Source organism: Podarcis muralis, chromosome 1 (genome assembly GCF_964188315.1).
Source record: "Podarcis muralis chromosome 1, rPodMur119.hap1.1, whole genome shotgun sequence".
Taxonomy (NCBI): domain Eukaryota; kingdom Metazoa; phylum Chordata; class Lepidosauria; order Squamata; family Lacertidae; genus Podarcis; species Podarcis muralis.
The window spans coordinates 114,425,987-114,444,726 of record NC_135655.1 but is presented as its reverse complement, the minus strand read 5'-3'; the positions used below and the strand labels follow the sequence as shown (position 1 = coordinate 114,444,726).

The 18,740-nt window shown below is 42.6% G+C and overlaps 1 protein-coding gene across 3 annotated transcripts in view; it reads left to right on the top strand.

Annotated features, from left to right (window-relative positions):
• MTX2 (metaxin 2) overlaps nucleotides 1-17,809 on the top strand; it is a 38,726-nt gene extending 20,917 nt beyond the window's left edge. For all 3 annotated transcript variants that reach the window (XM_028748787.2, XM_028748797.2, XM_077916708.1), the window contains 7 exons: nucleotides 6,238-6,310; nucleotides 9,571-9,647; nucleotides 12,781-12,873; nucleotides 13,275-13,313; nucleotides 13,668-13,793; nucleotides 15,511-15,587; nucleotides 17,290-17,809. In XM_028748787.2, coding sequence (XP_028604620.2) covers nucleotides 6,238-6,310; nucleotides 9,571-9,647; nucleotides 12,781-12,873; nucleotides 13,275-13,313; nucleotides 13,668-13,793; nucleotides 15,511-15,587; nucleotides 17,290-17,500 — 696 coding nt within the window. In that variant the 3' untranslated portion in view covers nucleotides 17,501-17,809. The remainder of the gene's footprint in view (nucleotides 1-6,237; nucleotides 6,311-9,570; nucleotides 9,648-12,780; nucleotides 12,874-13,274; nucleotides 13,314-13,667; nucleotides 13,794-15,510; nucleotides 15,588-17,289) is intronic.
• Nucleotides 17,810-18,740: the final 931 nt, after the last annotated feature.

Genomic DNA, 18,740 nt, shown 5'->3' with positions numbered 1-18,740 from the left:
TTTCAGGTGAAGAACGGACCTCTGGAACGAATTAAGTACTTAACCCGAGGTACCACTGTACACCTGAGCATCTGAAAGGGTCTCAGGATGTTGATTAATCTGTGGTGTTTTAACCCTTGTCTCTTTCTCTGAGTGCGTGTGTCTGTTAATTTGTGAGTTTCACTACAAAGGTAAATAAGTTCTGTTGCACTTTAGAGTGAATGGCGGCAGGGGCGGGGGCGGAAATGCTGTACGTTCAAATACTGGGACGCAGGTGACGCTGTGGTCTAAACCATTGAGCTTCTTGGGCTTGCCAATCAGAAGGTCGGTGGTTCGAATCTCCGCGACGGGGTGATCTCCCGTTGTTTGGTCCCTGCTCCTGCCAACCTAGCAGTTCGAAAGCATGCAAGTGCAAGTAGATAAATAGGTACCACTGTGGCAGGAAAGTAAATGGCATTTCCGTGCACTCTGGTTTCCATCACGGTGTTCCGTTGCGACAGAAGCGGTTTAGTCATGCTGGTCACATGACCCAGAAAGCTGTCTGTGGACAAATGCCAGCTTCCTTGGCCTGAAAGTGAGATGAGTGCCACAACGCCGTAGTCACCTTTGACAGGACTTAACCGTCCAGGAGTCCTTTACCTTTTACCTTTACCTTACATCCAAATACTGGAGTTTAAATGATCCAGGATTGCAAAAGCTCATATTCTACCCATAACTCTATTGCAGGCATATTAGTCCTTGTGGTCCAAACTTTGAGCTAGCTCAATAGCAAAAGCCACAGCCATTTCATACTGAGTCCAAAGTTACCCAAAGTTAACCATTCCGCTCTGTTTTTTTTATTCCTACCCCCCAGAAGATTTAAGTTGAAAGCCAGCTTCAGTAGAATTCACAATAGTGGTTTGATATAGGCCCCAGATACCATTCATTTACTACCAAAGTTCAGTTTTATCACTATTGAATATGAGGAATTGCAAAAAAGGGGGGAGACACCAATTAAACGTGTTGAACTTTGAATAGCTTCCATTTAGAAACTTTCTTTGTATGTGAGGGCGAATATATTTAGTACCAATTCAGTATGATCCACTTCTACCTTACTGTGCGAATAGCTAACAGTTAAGGAAGGCTGCATGAGTCTACTTTAGGTGTTTATTTCCTCATTCTGATTTCTTGCTGTTTAAAAAATGGGATATGCTTGATAGTGTGAAAGTTTTAGGCTGCAATCCTATTCAGCTGGGCTGGCTTCTGAGTAGACATTGCACTATTAGTATTGTTTCAGCTGTTCTTTTTCCATATGTTTTTCCTGCTTGAAATCAAGGGTAGAGGAGCATCTTGAAAAATAATTCCCAGCCTCTATTTTTCTTGCCAAAGTGCAGGGGTTTTTAAACACTGGAGAAGTCAGGCTCTTGTCACTTCGCTTTCTGTGGGTTGTATCCAATGTTAGTCATACTCAGAGTAAAAGCACTGAAATTAATGGGCGTGGCTAACTTACACGATTAAAATTATTGGACCTGTTTCTGAGTGGAATTTAATTGGATACAACCTTTTGTCTTTTTTTGCACCATGAACTAGGAACACTCTGTAATAACATTGTTGGCATCTACAGTGGTACCTCGGGTTAAATACGCTTCAGGTTACATACACTTGAGGTTACAGACTCCGCTAACCCAGAAATATTACCTCAGGTTAAGACCTTTGCTTCAGGATGAGAACAGAAATCATGCAGCGGCGACGCAGCAGCAGCAGGAGGCCCCATTAGCTAAAGTTGTGCTTCAGGTTAAGAATAGTTTCAGGTTAAGAACAGACCTCCAGAACGAATTAAGTTCTTAACCTGAGGTACCACTGTATCTGCCAAACCTCCATTGAGAGACAATGGAGTGTGCCCCTGCGGGTGAAGTCAAACTGCTGTGTTAGCAGCGCCGAAGTGACTTCCCTGGGGTGCAAGCCTGGGCAGTGTGTATGGATTTGAAGGGAGCGATCTCTTGTCAGGGGCTTCCTTATAGTGAGTCTCACCTAGCACAGGCAGTCACATCCCACCGGCCTGGACAGAAGTCCCTTGTAGCCCCTTCTACCTGAGATAATTTGCAACTGGCCGTGCAGCAAATAGAGATGTTTCCGAGTACCTCCGGTTATTAACTTAATTTGTTCTGGAGGTCCGTTCTTAAGCCGAAACCGCTCGTAACATGAGGCATGCTTTTGCTAATGGTGCCTCCCGCTTCTGCGCTGTCGGTTCGCGACTTCCGCTCGCATCCCGGGGCAAAGTTCGCAACAAGGGGCATCTACTTCCGGGTCAGCAAAGCTTGTAACCTGCAGCGTTTGCAAGGAGGATGGTGCGTAACATGAGGTTCCACTGTCTGTCATCCTGCCACTACCCAGCTGAGAGGCCCTTCTAATCAGCTTGTGTAAGTCACCTGCCACCCCAGTCCTCTCAAATATGGGCCATAACATTACTAAGTCATTGCAGCAGGATGGCATGGGCACTAGCCAATAGGAGACCATGATATTGGCACAACCGTATTCTATGCAGTGTTCCAAACAGCATTGTTTCCCAGAGTTCAGGGAGTAGGAATGGATGCCCCTGTTCCCCTGAAACAGAAACATGATTGAGGAAAATGTTGCCGTGTAAGAGGAAGTCTCAGGACGCATTTGAAGGTCAGCAGCTTGCTTTCTGTTAACAATGAAAAAGAAGACTGTTTTATATATTACTATGCAGAAAAAAAGACAACTCTGCAGGCAACCTGGTCTTGATTTTACTGATTTTTTGACTTGTAATGTGAATTTATAATTTCAACTTTGTGACCTGAAACTGTGCTTGTTGCTCTTCACTATGGAGAGAAAGAGAGAGAGAGGAGAGAGGGTCTGAGCAGTATAATGAAAGCCTGACAATCTATTCTTTAACCAGAATAATAGCTGGAATTCTTCATGATTAGAAATACAGTATCAACATAATCGATTTAACAACATTACATTGTAGCTGAAAATAGACTGAAATCCCTAGCCAGGCATCCACTGTGTCTGAGCGAAACATCTTTCATATGGTTCTAAGATGAAATTACCCCTGAATGAATAGCATCTTCATTTATCTTCAAACCCTCCTCTGTGTTACCAGTGAGTCTACCCTTCTCACATTCTGCAGCAGGAATTACATTATACCATTATAGCAGCATTCCAGTGCAGTGTAAAATAGATTGTTTTGGAAAATGAACCTGGCTTTGCAATAAATTACATTTACAGGTACAAAGGAATTTGTTACTTTGTTTAAAGTAGTCACAAATACAATTAAACTCTTAATTTATGTTAAACTACAAATGTGGCTATTACCATAACTGGATTAGGAATATAATCTGTCACTCCAAGTACGATACTGAACAGTTTTCATTTATAATTGCAGACAGACTTTTCACTTTACAGGGTCTGCTACTGCTTGATAGGAAAGCTGGAATATTTCGTACATTTGTCCAGGGTTTTTTTTTTAAAAAAAAATTTCAGACACGCTTTTCCACCCCAGATAAATTGGAGAATAATCCCTCAAATGTCATTACCCAGCTCCCCCTTTGTTGTGCTTTTCATGGAGGAGAATAAGAGGAAAAAGCAAATCCCCTTTTTTCCTCCCCTGTCACGCTGGCATATTCTGGAGCCGCGTTTAAAATATTACTCATTGTAATTTAACTTGAATCTGTTTCAATATATTTGTAAGATCAATAATGTGCAGCTTAAAAAAAACCCAAAACAGTTTGGTACATGGGCGTCCCATGTACCCTTGTTCCTTTAGGGCAGTGATGGCCAAACTCTGCCCTCCAGCTGTTTTGGGACTACAATTCCCATCATCCCTGACCACTGGTCCTGTTAGCTAGGGATGATGGGAGTTGTAGTCCAAAAACAGCTGGAGGGCAGAGTTTGACCATCACTGCTTTAGGAGCACATTCTCTCCTATCATTGCCCAACGCATGTTTGAATGTTTGTGGAGATCCTTATGCTTTGCTACTGTGCATGAATCTGTGGACCAGGGCACAAAGGGTGGTTTAGCCAAAGTGCTTCACTGCCACCTTTCTCTCCATTTGTGTCTCCCTAACGCAGGTGGCGCTGTCGGTTAAGCCACAGAGCCTAGAACTTGCCGATCAGAAGGTCGGCGGTTCGAATCCCTGTGATGGGGTGAGCTCCCATTGCTCAGTCCCTGCTCCTGCCAACCTAGCAATTTGAAAGCACGTCAAAGTGCAAGTAGATAAATAGGTACCGCTCCGGCGGGAAAGTAAACGGTGTTTCCGTGCGCTGCTCTGGTTCGCCAGAAGCGGCTTAGTCATGCTGGCCACATGACCCAGAAGCTGTATACCGGCTCCCTCGCCAATAAAGTGAGATGAGCACTGCAACCCCAGAGTCGGCCACGACTGGACCTAATGGTCAGGGGTCCCTTTACCTTTACCTTTAATTTTCTATTGTGGCAAAAGAGCCCTCTCTGGGATTTGATCCACATGGCGTAACCTAGACAGGACTTTGCTTCAGATGTGGCTAGAAGAGGCCAAACAGATGTCTCACAGTCCAGGGTTCCCCAATCCACAGTTTCAGATCTTAATGATTCTAATCCATTTGTGGAGCCAGGATCTAGCCTTTAGGCAGCTCAGCTGAGTAATGTTAGGGGACACAGGTGCATGTCACCTTCCTATTCTATAGGCTGAGCATTCTTCATGCTTGACCACTGGTGTTGGTGGTGGGAAAAGAGCACATTTCTCCGTGCTTCATACGTTTAAATGCATAGTGGGCTGCCATTTAGTTTGTGGGTAGAGTTGGATGGAAAATAAAATCACAATTGTTTGCAAATAGATTTAAGCCTGGAAGGATAGCTAAAAGTAGCAGTGTTTGCACTGGTTGTGTTCTCATTCATTCATTTTCTCATTCATGCATCAATAGGTGTATAGCATCTAGATCAAGGGAAGTAATAGTGCCACTGTATTCTGCTCTGGTCAGACCTCACCTGGAGTACTGTGTCCAGTTCTGGGCACCACAGTTGAAGAAGGACACTGACAAACTGGAACGTGTCCAAAGGAGGGCAACCAAAATGGTCAAAGGCCTGGAAACGATGCCTTATGAGGAACGGCTAAGGGATCTGGGCATGTTTAGCCTGGAGAAGAGGAGGTTAAGGGGTGATATGATAGCCATGTTCAAATATATAAAAGGATGTCACATAGAGGAGGGAGAAAGGTTGTTTTTTGCTGCTCCAGAGAAGCGGACACGGAGCAATGGATCCAAACTACAAGAAAGAAGATTCCACCTAAACATTAGGAAGAACTTCCTGACAGTAAGAGCTGTTCGACAGTGGAATTTGCTGCCAAGGAGTGTGGTGGAGTCTCCTTCTTTGGAGGTCTTTAAGCAGAGGCTTGACAACCATATGTCAGGAGTGCTCTGATGGTGTTTCCTGCTTGGCAGGGGGTTGGACTCAATGGCCCTTGTGGTCTATTCCAACTCTATGATTCTATGATTCTATTATTTTAAAGCTACAGGAATCATTACTTCTGAACCAGGAAATAAAACAAAGTATGAAACAATAAATGAAAGACAGTAAGCGAAAACACACTTCATGTAAAAATATTCTCATTTTCAGTATGGTATAGAGAAAGGGAATATAATTGTCTCCAACAATTTATTTGCATGCCGCTCCTCCAGATTATGCTCAAAGCAGATGACCAAAACAGTATATACAAGTGTTAAAAAAGAGCTCAAGTATGTAAACAAGTATGTAAAATATATTTCATTATATCGAAATCCCTACTTGCAAGCTAGCAGAAGCGTAATAATTACAAAATTTCTTAAACATATGAAAAGTACTCCTGTCGAAAATGAGAACAGTCACCGATATCTGCATTTAGCTACCAAATTTATTCACAAATTCATCCAAATCACTAAGGTATTAGCAATAAAAAAATGCATTAATTTTGAAGCGTTACAATTTAAACCAGTTAAACTTACTCAAAGGCCATTAAAACAGCAGGCTGTCTTGGTTATGCAAAAGTAATTGAATAAAGAATACAGACCATCTTCGATACTAACGTATTTGCTGTAACAGCAACTAGAGTAGTAAAAATGGGGATTTTGGTGTGCAAAATGTTGGAACCTTATACTGACAAGTCCCATATTTACCTGCTTTAGCAACCAGCGTTTAGAAAAACCTATATTGTAGGTTAAAACTCCTGACAATTTTAATTTTTAAAAAATATTGCCTTCAGCTAACCAGTGCAATCTTTTCATTTGCTCTGCTTTTATTTCCAGGCCTTTTTGCAAATGTGCAACCTGCCAGTCCAGGTGGTTTGTAGGGCAAATGCTGAATATATGTCCCCATCTGGTAAGTGCAACACTCATTTGCATCACACCTGTGGTTGGAAACTATGGCAACAGTATCTCATCACGCAGACCATGAATGCATGTGAGCTTGCATCCTGTTCTGCTAGAAAGGAATGAAAATAATGTGTTTCTACCTTTTTATTTGCTTTTATAACAGTAGGCATAGGGCCAAGGCAGACAGTTCCATGTGTTTAAGTACTGAATGATTCAAATCATAGTGAATGGGGTTGTGAGAGTCTGATTCTTAACTTCAAAAGGACCCCATGGAGAGCTAGATATTAGAAGGGGCCTCTCTGACAAACCAGTACAAGAAGTTATGGCAGCTAGAAATTGATGAAAAACAGGCCAGCCTCTGAGGCTGCCTTGAGAATTGACATGCATGGACCCTTTTGTGGTGGTTTGGTGCAGTTTTATTACATCCACGGCTCCAAATTACTGCAAAGGACTTCACTCTTCCTACCAGCTTTTCTGACTTGTCTGAATATCATTTGCTTCATCCTTCATAGACAGCCAGAGCTTTGACAACTGATTGGAAATTGACCCTGATTCCAGACGCAGACTGCATCTCTTGTAGAGGGCGATATAATGATAAAAATTTATTTATGGATGGAGGACCCATGCGTGATATTGTTTATTATCGGAGAGGAGTTTCCCATATTGCTGGAGTTTTATTACAGAGCTAGCAGCATGGAAGTGCCCAGCCCGAGGCAAACATAGTTGCACACTTGTGTGCATCGATTGTAGTAAACCAGCTATGCCAACAGCAACGTCTGAGTTGGGTCTTTATCAGTTGAGTTGATTAGAAGTATTGTAAGAGTGGACTCGATGAAACAGTGTGCCCAGCCCCCTAAATTTATCACCTGGGGGTTTCCTTTCCTTAGGACCTGAAACCAAGAGGGGAGTCTCTGTTGCTAAACAGACTTAACTCAGTAATGTTCATTCCTTTCAGTGGGTCTACACTGAGTAAAAATTACTTGAATTATCACCTTTTGGCTGTGAAAGCCTCTTTCCTTTTATGGGATTCTGTTCCTGAGGGTTTCATGGTTGGCTCTGCTTTCGTTCTGTCCATCTGTTAAGAGCCTTCTGAGAGCACTGAAACGCTGACTCCTGCCGCAGAAACACCAAAAGACCATTCTTTATATAGTAGCTTTGTGGAAGTAAAGTCTGGATCGATAAAACCATTGAGAGGTCTGTAAGCTCAAAAAGACCCAGCATTCTTTTTGCAATGCATGCCATAGTGCAGATGCATTGATTCTTGTGACTGCTACTTTGAACCTGAGTAAAGCTCTATAGACAGCTAGACAGTATTAACTATTCAGGGGCTGTGTTTGCATGTCATGCAAAACCATATTTTCAAGTTGGTTTTTTTTCAAACAAGCCATAGTTTAATGTTAGCTACAGTGTTTCTGCTGGGACTGAAAGACAAACTGTGGCTAAGCAAAACCAGAAACCAAAAGCTTACTAACTCCTCCGCCTGGGAGGAGCAGGGGGAGCAGACAAGTCCAAGAATTGCCTTTGTTCATTCATGTTGCACCAAACGAGGAGTGGGGAACATGAATAGCACTGGACTCCAATTCCCGTGAGCCCCAGCCAACAAGGCCAGTGGTTAGGGATGATGGGAGCTGTGGTCTAGCATTGTTTGGAGGGCACGACTACCCTTGGTTTAGTATGATGTGCAAGTGTGACAATTATGCCTTTAAAACATTAAATCTTCTTTTCTCGGCAGCAATAAAAAAATAGAACAAGGAATGAATCCTTCACCAAATAGACTGATTAGAGTGTCAGGATTACATACTATCTCAACCTCAGATATCTATGAAGTTCCTTTCTGTGCTCAGTTTTCTCCAGCTGAGCAGCACCAAAGGTTGTACATGAAACTAAAGCCAAGTCCTTGTTGGAAATGGAGGGCCATTTCTGTTTTACAGCTCTCACAATCAGACCAGGGTTTGAATCCTCCCTCAGCCATGAAGCTCAGTGAGTGACCTTGGGCCAGTCACCATCTCTTCGCCAGTCTACCTCACAGGGCTGTTGTGAGGCTGAAATGTGGAGGAGAAGCATGCACACCACCTTGAGATCCTTGGAAGATAAAGGGGGCCTATAAATGCATTAAACAAAATTAAAAAGTATATAATACACAAACCTAATGGGTGTAGTTCACCTGATTAAGTGGTGATGCCTCGACAAAACTGACACACAACAATATTCAAGGCAGGAATATTCAATTTAACCTGCAAGTAGGAGTTAACATATGAGCAGCAGGTAATATAAATAAAGGAAGATTAGAGACAAAAATGGGTGGAATATCTGGATACGTAGCAGATCAAGGTTGGCATTGAATGCCATGGAGAGATGGATTTGGAAGTCTTAAGGAAAGAGATAAGTGATGGACAATGTATGAAGTATGTATAAAAATTGTAAAAAATGCATAAATAATAATAATTTTAAAAAACTGACACACATTGTGAAAGCTGACCTAGTGTAGAATCTACTTCAGTGGACGTTTTACTTCCACGCTTGCAGCAGATATGACATAGGTGTCCTAGCAGTCTTTGATCAATTGTTACTCTACTGAGTCTAATCGGTTTTGAAATGCCTTGAAGAATACACTGACAACTAGTTGGCGGAGTCGAAGGGTGGCAGTCAGTTGTCACTGCAGGCTTACAGCACAAAAATGAGGCAGATATATTGGAAGATGGGCAGCTCTCGGGTTTAGTTGTGTGCTATATCTGAAGACTCTTTTAAGGTGCGCTGTAGCAACCCGCCCCCCCCCAACATTTCTCTGCTGTGATTTTGGCACTTAACCAGAAGTAAGCATGGGAATCTTTTGCAGGGAGATGCCCATCTACTTCTTGGGTATGTGGCTGAGGGTGTTCAGTCCAGAGTTCCTTGATTCTGCTTGTCGGATATGCAGAGGGTCAGGGTGGGCTGTGCAGATCACAGAACGATTGCGATGGAGAGCATCTCATTGCAAAAGGACACAAAGGGATTCAGATATCCAACACTGATCCACATGTTTTAATTGCTTCCAGGCGTTTGCATTTCACGGGGCTTTGTATTTAGGATGGTATCAACAATCACTACATGGAACAAATGCCAGAAGTATAATTTCCATACTAGCTATGAAAGCGCAGAAGTTTTGGCACATCCCCCCCCCCTTAACATGGCATTTGTTGAACTCTTGCTGATTTCATCTAGCAACCTCTCAGATTTAATTAGATCAATGAGTTAAAAGTGTGCTGTTTTTTCTTCTTTCACTCGCAGGGAAAGTGCCCTTTATTCACGTAGGAAATCAAGTTGTTTCTGAACTTGGCCCCATTGTCCAGTTTGTAAAAGCCAAGGTAAGGTGCATATACGAAACCTATTTTTCCTCAGCAAATTCTTGTTTTAGCAGTCGGGCTAATTAAGTTTGCGTTGATAAAATTATCCTGAGAACCAGAGCTCTAGAACAGTGTTTCCCAACCTTGGGCCTCCAGCTGTTTTTGAACTACAATTCCCATCATCCCTGACCACTGGTCTTGCTAGCTAGGGATGATGGGAGTTGTAGTCCAAAAACAGCTGGAGGCTCAAGGTTGGGAAACACTGCTCTAGAAGACTGGATAGCATCATTTATTTTGCATAGTAAGGCTTCTTCTAATGGCTCATAACAAAAATAATTTATTAACGAGCTTTAGGAAAGGTTCCAGTTTAGCAGAGAGAGGAGGGGAAAGGAGGGAGAGCTTTCCAGGCTCACATCTGCAGAAGGATATTTTTGTAGCTGTTCATTTAAACCTTTTAACTCTTGAGGGCAAGATTTTTCTCCTCTGTCATGTCCCTTATTCTTTTCTCGTCCGCTGAGTAAACCTGGTGCCCTTCAAATCCAGGACAGAATCTTTTCTTGGTGTGAAATATTGCCTGTGCGAGAGACAGGCAGAGATTGTATGTGCCTGTGTGTGTATGAATACAAAATAAGTAGCATGAAATGCTTTTGTTTTTGTCCCTTCTGTAGACCAGAGGGGCATGGATATATCATTCACATGTGCACCTGTATTTTTCTCAGCGCTTCCTTCTCAGAAAGAGGTGCCCACAAGTGGTACAGCTTCAGGCATGCTTTGTTGTTGTTTAGTTGTTTAGTCGTGTCCGACTCTTCGTGACCCCATGGACCAGAGCGTGCCAGGCACTCCTGTCTTCCACTGCCTCCCGCAGTTTGGTCAAACTCATGCTGGTAGCTTCGAGAACACTGTCCAACCATCTCGTCCTCTGCCGTCCCCTTCTCCTTGTGCCCTCCATCTTTCCCAACATCAGGGTCTTTTCCAGGGAGTCTTCTCTTCTCATGAGGTGGCCAAAGTATTGGAGCCTCAGCTTCAGGATCTGTCCTTCCAGTGAGCACTCAGGGCTGATTTCCTTCAGAATGGATAGGTTTGATCTTCTTGCAGTCCATGGGACTCTCAAGAGTCTCCTCAGGCCTGCTTAGAGGAAGCTGATCACTTGGACTCGTCCCAGTCTTTCTCCAGACCTGGTCACGGCACTGAAACCATCTTGGTTAACCCTGGTTAATAACATTAGTTAGGACAGGTATGTGGGGAGTGTCACCCTGTTCGTTCTCCTTGAGCTCTTGGAGCCTGTTGATCCTGTAGAGAGAGGAAGAAGGGGTTGGGGGTATCGTGTTTCAGTGACTCTTCTTCTACTTCCATTTCCAGAAAGTCATTATGAGGGACTGCTGTTTGGCACCATGGGAGTTGTCCTGGGGTGTCCTACAAAGTTCCACCTTGTCCCGAATGCTATTTAACATCTGTATCCTGGTTTCTTACCTATGGTCCATTGATTCACGGATGGGCATCAGGGGTCCGTGAGCCAGATGCAAGAAACAATAAAATAAAATGTTTGATTTCCTTCCTGTTACTTTGAAGTGCTTTTATTTCAACTAATCACAGAGTCATTTAAGCGTCTAGTAGACGAACATATGTCTTTGACGTCTCCTGTCCTTTTTCTGGAGCCTTTTGGCTAATTTTGTCCCTGTGGTCAAATTTCATCATGCTTTATTCCAGGAGTTACTTGTTTGTTTTTTTAGTTGAGATACTATAGGTTGACAATTCTATATATAAAAAATCTTGAACGCTGCTGTTTTTATCAAAGGAATGTGTTGGAATGTTGTCTGAATGGGAAAATTCCTTGAACAATGCCTGTCTTCCTGTATGTGTCTGCACATATACCAGGCCTTCCACAGTCTCCACCTAAAAATATTAATTGGTTTAGGTGGGGTTTTATCTCTTCCACATATTTATTAATTATTCTTCCAACTATAGCTGCATTCTGAAGTCCCCCCCCCCCCCAATTTTTTTTTTGCAAGGTATTCATCAGACAGCCTGGGTCCCTTCCAGTCCTGCAGTTATTTGAAGATGGGGGCCTTTGAAGTTCCAGTAGCCCTTCTGATCCTGCGCTCTTGTCTAGAAGATTGCTGCATGTGGGTTCCTGCCATTTGGGCAGGCCTGGAAGTTGCACTTATTCCTTGGCTTCCACACGCTAGTTCTTACGGAACAGAGATTCACTTTGTTTGAATCTTAAAATTCCACGTAATCAATGTTCACGTTGATTCCTGCTTTCTTTCTTTAGCCCTGTGGATCAATGCCGGTGCGTTTTTATAAGGCATCTGCATCATCATAATTTACTTAGGTTTATTTACAAGGAGGCTGTGGTATTTAGAAAGGCTACTTGGCTTGAAAGCAGAAGCAAAACAGGCGGATAGTTGGAAATCTTGCATACTGGTCTACCTTGCGCTTTTCAGCTTTAAAATATTTCAAAATATAGGGAACCGACATTGCACTAGCAGATGTGACAGGATTTCATTTTGCTTCTCTCTTGTCTTCAACCTCAACTCCCCAACTCCCTGGATCAGATTTTTGGGGTGCATGGGGTTTTCAAGGTGGGTGGAGGGAGATGGGAAGACCCCTTTGAGCAAGCAGAAGTCCATTGCACAAGCAGGACACAATAATTGGGTATTGCCCAGTACTTTTTGTAAATATATAAGATTTATTATAGAGCTATATATATATATACAATCGTACCTTGGATCCCGAACGCCTTGCAAGTCAAACGTTTTGGCTCCCGAACGCTGCAAACCCGGAAGTGAGTGTTCCGGTTTGCAAACGTTCTTTGGAATCCGAACGTCCGACGTGGCTTGTGATTGGCTGCAGGAGCTTCCTGCAGCCAATTGGAAGCCGCGCCTTGGTGTCCGAATGTTTTGGAAGTCGAACTTCCAAGGTACCACTGTAATAGGAACATTGCAGTATTCGTTTCATTTTTCTCTGTGAAACTTCAGTTGCCTTTATGATCTACAAAGCAGCATTCTAACGTGTAACGTTGCAATGCAGGGAGCTTTTGGAGTGAGCCAGAGCCTTCGACTTGAGTGGGCTTTGGAAGGGACCCAAACGGATCGTTTTCCCTGCCCTTCCTTTTCTCACCCCCCTCTTTTCTCTCTCTCTCTCCTTGCCTAAGGGCCATTCACTTAGTGATGGGTTGGATGAAGTCCAAAAAGCTGAGATGAAAGCCTACATGGAATTAGTCAATAATATGCTTTTGACAGCAGAGGTATGGCAAAACACTAGTAATTTGTCAGTCTTGTGAAATGAATGATATTGGGGATTGGAGGGTGGGGTGGGGGGGGGAAATAGAATGCTGTTTTCTTTGTGATGCTGCAAGCGAGTTCCTACCTACTTAATTTTTTTAATAAAACACAAGGGTGGGCTTACGGTTCCAGCTAGGTTCAAAAAGCAGCACGCCGCTAATTTACATATTGCAATCTCAATTCCGTTTTCTCTGTCAAATGGGATTTTGTGCCTGCTCCATGACAGAACTGGCAACCACCTTTCTGTGTTCTAAATATGATTATTAATGGCTTGCTTGGTAGGGAGGGAAGACAAAGCTGCAAGGAATAAGCTGTCTGTGTAACCTTACATGTTATGAAATTTTAGTATTCCTTGGTTTCCTAGCTGTATCTTCAGTGGTGTCATGATGCTACAGTCCAGGAGGTGAGTGATTCTGCAACATTTATCTTAATTAAATTTTAATGAGAAAACACTTTTGCTCACAATTGCAAGTCCCTACTCATAAATGAAACATAGAGGTTTATACCACTAATGATACCATATTTTTTTCACTTTAATTTTGCTTGCATACACATTTTGGGGGGAGCTCTGTGTCATTACTGGATACACTGGTTTCAAAGTGAAAATGTTTTTAATATAATTTTAAAAGCTTTTTTTTTTTTTAGCTGCAAGTTATAAATAATTGCATAAAATGGTGTATGAAAGCAGTGCCGTGGCAATAAAAGCCACAGCATCTTTGTTTCTTTGTAAAAGTGATTTTTTTTTTCCACTTTAAAGATTACCCATCCAAGATATGGATCTCCTTATCCTTGGCCCTTGAATCGTATTCTGGCCTATCAGAAACAATGGGAGGTCCGACGTAAAATGAAAGCTATTGGCTGGGGCAGCAAGTCGCTTGATCAGGTCAGTCAGTCACGCGCCAAACCTGAATGGTTCATATAGTAATGAAATATTAAAAAGCAAGGCTTCAAGGACACGTTGGTTTCTTACTACATGTGCACACATGTGCACACACATATGTAATTCATAATCTTAGAGCAGTTGCCACATGATTAAAGAAATTTTGTCAATAAATCGTATGAGTTTCAGGTTGCAACCCTAAACAGAATTCTTGCGAAATAATCCGCATTTGAGCACAGTGGGTCTTAACCTCTGAGAGACCTGCATTGGCTCCCAGTACATTTCCTAGCACAATTCAGTGTGTTGGTGCTGACCTTTAAAGCCCTAAATGGCCTCGGCCCAGTATACCTGAAGGAGTGTCTCCACCCCCATCGTTCAGCTCAGACACTGAGGTCCAGCTCCGAGGGCCTTCTGGTGGTTCCCTCGCTGCGAGAAGTGAGGTTACAGGGAACCAGGCAGAGGGCCTTCTCGGTAGAAGTGCCTGCCCTGTGGAATGCCCTCCTATCAGATGTCAAGGAAATAAACAATTATCTGACTTTTAGAAGACATCTGAAGGCAACCCTGTTTAGGGAAGTTTTTAATGTTTGATATTTTATTGTGTTTTTTATATTCTGTTGGGAGCTGCTCAGAGTGGCTGGGGAAACCCAGCCAGATGGACAGGGTATAAATTAATAATAATAATAATAATAATAATAATAATAATAATAATAATAATAATTACTATTATTAATAATAATTTATTAAGCATGCGTAGGATTGCGCTGCTTAGTCAGCTGATTTAAATCTGCATGTATATGAAATGGTTGGGTTGAATCCAGAGGCGCTTCCTCTTCCAGATCTGTCCTAATTATTCTCAAGAAGGAAGCTTCTTCTGTGCTAGCAAAAAGAAAAAGAAAAGAAAAGAAAGGAAAGGCCACTCATTGGAAATAGAGGTCCCATCCACACCATATGTTAAAAGCAAATTTGAAGCACATTGCTTCTCCCAAAGAATCCTGCAAAGGAAATGGCATTGTCCATGGGGATTCCCATGGTGATGTCCTCAGTATCCTCTCCACGGCGTGTTTCAGCTGAATTAGGAATTTTGCCTGTTTCCCCTATTTTACTAATTAAAAGCCGTCTAAAGAGCTAGCATAAAAATGTGGTTGGAGAGAGACCTGCTCATGAAGTTCTTTAGTGTTCGCAACTGGGATCTTTTCTTTCTGGTGGCAGAAGTTGATCAACTGCTGCTCCCCTCCGGACTGAAGAGCTTTGGAGATGGGAGGTTATCAAAGGTGGAACTGGAAAGTCCCAATGTACACAGAGATGTGACCCTGCGTATCCTGGATAAAGACTAGCTACAGCTATAGAAACGTGCCAATTGTATTAGTCGTTCCTGTTCGTTCCATTGTTTCTTTGGTTTTGGTTTTGGTTTTATACAAAAACAATGCATGCTGAGAAATACCCAAGAGCTGCTTCATGCAGTGTTTGTACCAGAACAAAGAGCGATTCCCTTCCCCAAACAACATTGGGCACAAAAACGAATCTCTGCATACCTGAAGCTGTTTTGCGTTTCACTTCAGCTTCCACCTGCAACGCTTGTCTATTTGAAGTCCAAATTACTCCGGTATCTACAATCTTTTCAAAACACGCAGCTAGTTTTGTATGGTCCTGTAGCCACCTGGCAAAAAAATAAAAAATAAAATAAATGCATTCTGCTTTCTGTTTCTGTTTGCCATTTTAGGTGCTAGAAGACGTAGATCAGTGTTGCCAAGCCCTTTCTCAAAGGCTTGGAACGCAGCAGTATTTCTTCAATAAGAAGTAAGTTGCTTTCATATTTATATTAAGGAGTTTTTAGTGGTTGGCGGTTGTGGAGTGCTTATTGAGCCTAGGAAGGCAATCCCTCTCCCCTCAAAAAAAACTGCACTTCCTTTCCCAAATGAATGGGTGTATGGAGTCTGTTTTGCCACGTCCCTCCCATTTCCCCCACCCCACCCTCTCTTATCTGAGCCACATCCAAGGGCAAACCAGGTGTTGTTTGCACTGCTGGAACTAGGACCGTGCCAAGGCTGGGGAAAGACTTTCTTACCCTATAGCTTGGTAGCAGCCAATATGGTGACCCTTCATATGTACAGCTCTTATCATCTCTGTTTGCTCTTCTGACTGGGACTGAGGGGAGCTGGTAGTCCAACAACATCTAAAGCATGCTTCCTCAACCTCGGCCCTCCAGATGTTTTGAGACTACAATTGCCATCACCCCTGACCACTGGTCCTGCTAGCTAGGGATCATGGGAGTTGTAGGCCAAAAACATTTGGAGGGCTGAGGTTGAGGAAGACTGATCTAAAGGGTGCCATAGTTTATCAGCGAAACACTGGCAGTGTTTACTGCGGATAACCCCTGCGAGCCACAAAAGGAAGCTCTGCTGTATAGCTCTGCGGTATGTACGGATAGTTTAATTTGAGCCCTGCTACTCCCTGGCTTTAGGGACGCGGGTGGCGCTGTGGGTTAAACCACAGAGCCTAGGACTTGCCGATCAGAGGGTCGGCGGTTCGAATCCCTGCGACGGGGTGAGATCCCGTTGCTCAGTCCCTGCTCCTGCCAACCTAGCAGTTCGAAAGCATGTCAAAGTGCAAGTAGATAAATAGGTACCGCTCCGGCGGGAAGGTAAACGGTGTTTCTGTGCGCTGCTCTGGTTCGCCAGAAGCGGCTTAGTCATGACCCGGAAGCTGTACGCCGGCTCCCTCGGCCAATAAAGCGAGATGAGCACCGCAACCCCAGAGTCGGCCACAACTGGACCTAATGGTCAGGGGTCCCTTTACCTTTACTCCCTGGCTGGGCTTAGGATTGCTCTGCCCATACGTTGGTAGGTTTGAAGTTCAAATATTGCTTTCGAGAATGGTACAGCCGCCTATGAAAATGCAAAAATGATTCCAGTACTAGGAAGCCCAATTTACATTGATGATAAAATGTGACGTGTGTGGAGTATTCCCGGAGTGGATATGCTGTTGCCACTGCTTCCGTTATTTTTTACTCTGTGGAATTGCTTTGACAACCAAATCTGAAGCAAAGAGTAGAAATGGGTTCATATTTTTATTTTGTGGATGCCAGAGGAACCAGGAGAGGTAGTAGACAACATAGGAAGATGTCTTACCAAGTCAGATCACTGGTCCATAGAGCTCAGGACTGATGGCACTGATTGCTAGTGGTTCTCCATGGTTTGGGGCAGGAGAAATTTCCACCCTTACCTTGAAACACTAAGCGCTGGACTTGGGATCTTTGAATGCAAAGTATATACACTACTACTGAGCAATCACCCTTCCCTGAGGGTTGTTGTTGTTGTTGTTGTTGTTGTTGTTGTTGTTATGAATCCCTTCCCTGGTGGTGTCTGGTAGAATTTTGTCCTTTAAAATGACAGTTCAGCACGCTCTGTGGTCTATATGTGGAGCTTCTACTGATGTTTAGTATGAAATGCAATGGTTTATTTGTCTCTTTTCAACATTTTGTTTTCCCCTTTACTCCTAGGCCAACTGAATTAGATGCTTTGGTGTTTGGGCACCTGTTTACAATCCTTACTACCCAGCTGATCAGTGACGAACTATCGGAGAAAGTGAAAGGCTATAGCAACCTCATTGCATTTTGCAGAAGAATAGAGCAGCACTACTTTGAGGGGCGTGAGAAAGACAGCTTGGCAACTGTTCCATCTCCGACGTTGAGGCGGTCATTGATGACCTGAATGTTCTTTGGTTGCAGAAATTTGGCAAACGGATCTTTGATTTGTGCATTGTTTAAAAGAGACTAGTAACGACTTTGGAAAATTGGATGCACTGCACACTTTCTGTTTGAAAACTGCCAAAACTGTTGTAGCCCAAGAGTATGTCCTTGTGACTAATTCTACAAACACACATTACGATGAAATAATTAAGAGTGGGCTTTGTTGTAATATTAGCCTGCATGCTGTTTTAACATAACTCTAAAGTGTCCTTGAAAAACAACGTTGTATCAGAATTCAGCAACAATAAAATTTATGACAACTCTGCAGAAACTTTTCTGTAATCTTTCCTTTTGCATTCTCTTGGGGTCTTCAGAGTCTTACAGCAATTTTCATTTTATTCTGTAGAGTTAAAATTTGAATACATGATTCAAACTCGCCCAGAATAAAATATTTGGGCTTCTATATCTAATCAGTCATCATTAAGAAGGATTAAGAAGAAATTTCTTACAGGCCAGATTTAATAAACACCCTAGCCTAATCTCCTCTCCTCCATGACTTGAAGCACCATGAAAGTTTCTGCTTTGCCTTAATTTTTGTATATTTCTGTAAATAAGCACAGTATGCAAATAAGAGTTTGCTAACCTTTCCTCTAAATCTTGTTTATTACATGCTGAGTTTAGCTGATCATTTATGCTTTGCCCTGCTTAAGGATTATTAGATTAAAAACAAACAAACTCTCAAAAACTTAATCAAAATAGAACCATCAAATCCCATTCAGAGCACTCCCTTCCTTGCCTCATTTTTGCCCTTCTCAGATTGATAAACCCAGCTAGCTCAGCTTTGTCACTCAAAATCAAAGGTGTTTTCTGTGTGTGTGTTTTTTAAAGTGCTCAGATTTGAGTTCTTCATAGAAAAATAATCATTCAAATATGGAACAACCACCATAGGTTCTTGCCTATGCTTCCCATGTCCAGTTGATTTTATTCTTTGTAACGTGGTGGCTCTCTTTGTTGTTATTTTTCTTGTGTTGGTGTTGTTCAGATATGTTTCTTGTTTGAATCACCAGTAATCTCTTGGATGCCAATTTGCAGCAGAAAATGACTGCATGTCTTGTTCAGCAGCATCCCATCAACCTTTTAACTTCTCCTTAAAGTCTGACACTATGCATTAACTCAGTTTGGAAGTGTCTTTCAGATTAGAAATCCCAGCTATCTAGAAACGATTTAGCAAGAGAATACTGATCTATTATAAGCAAATAAAG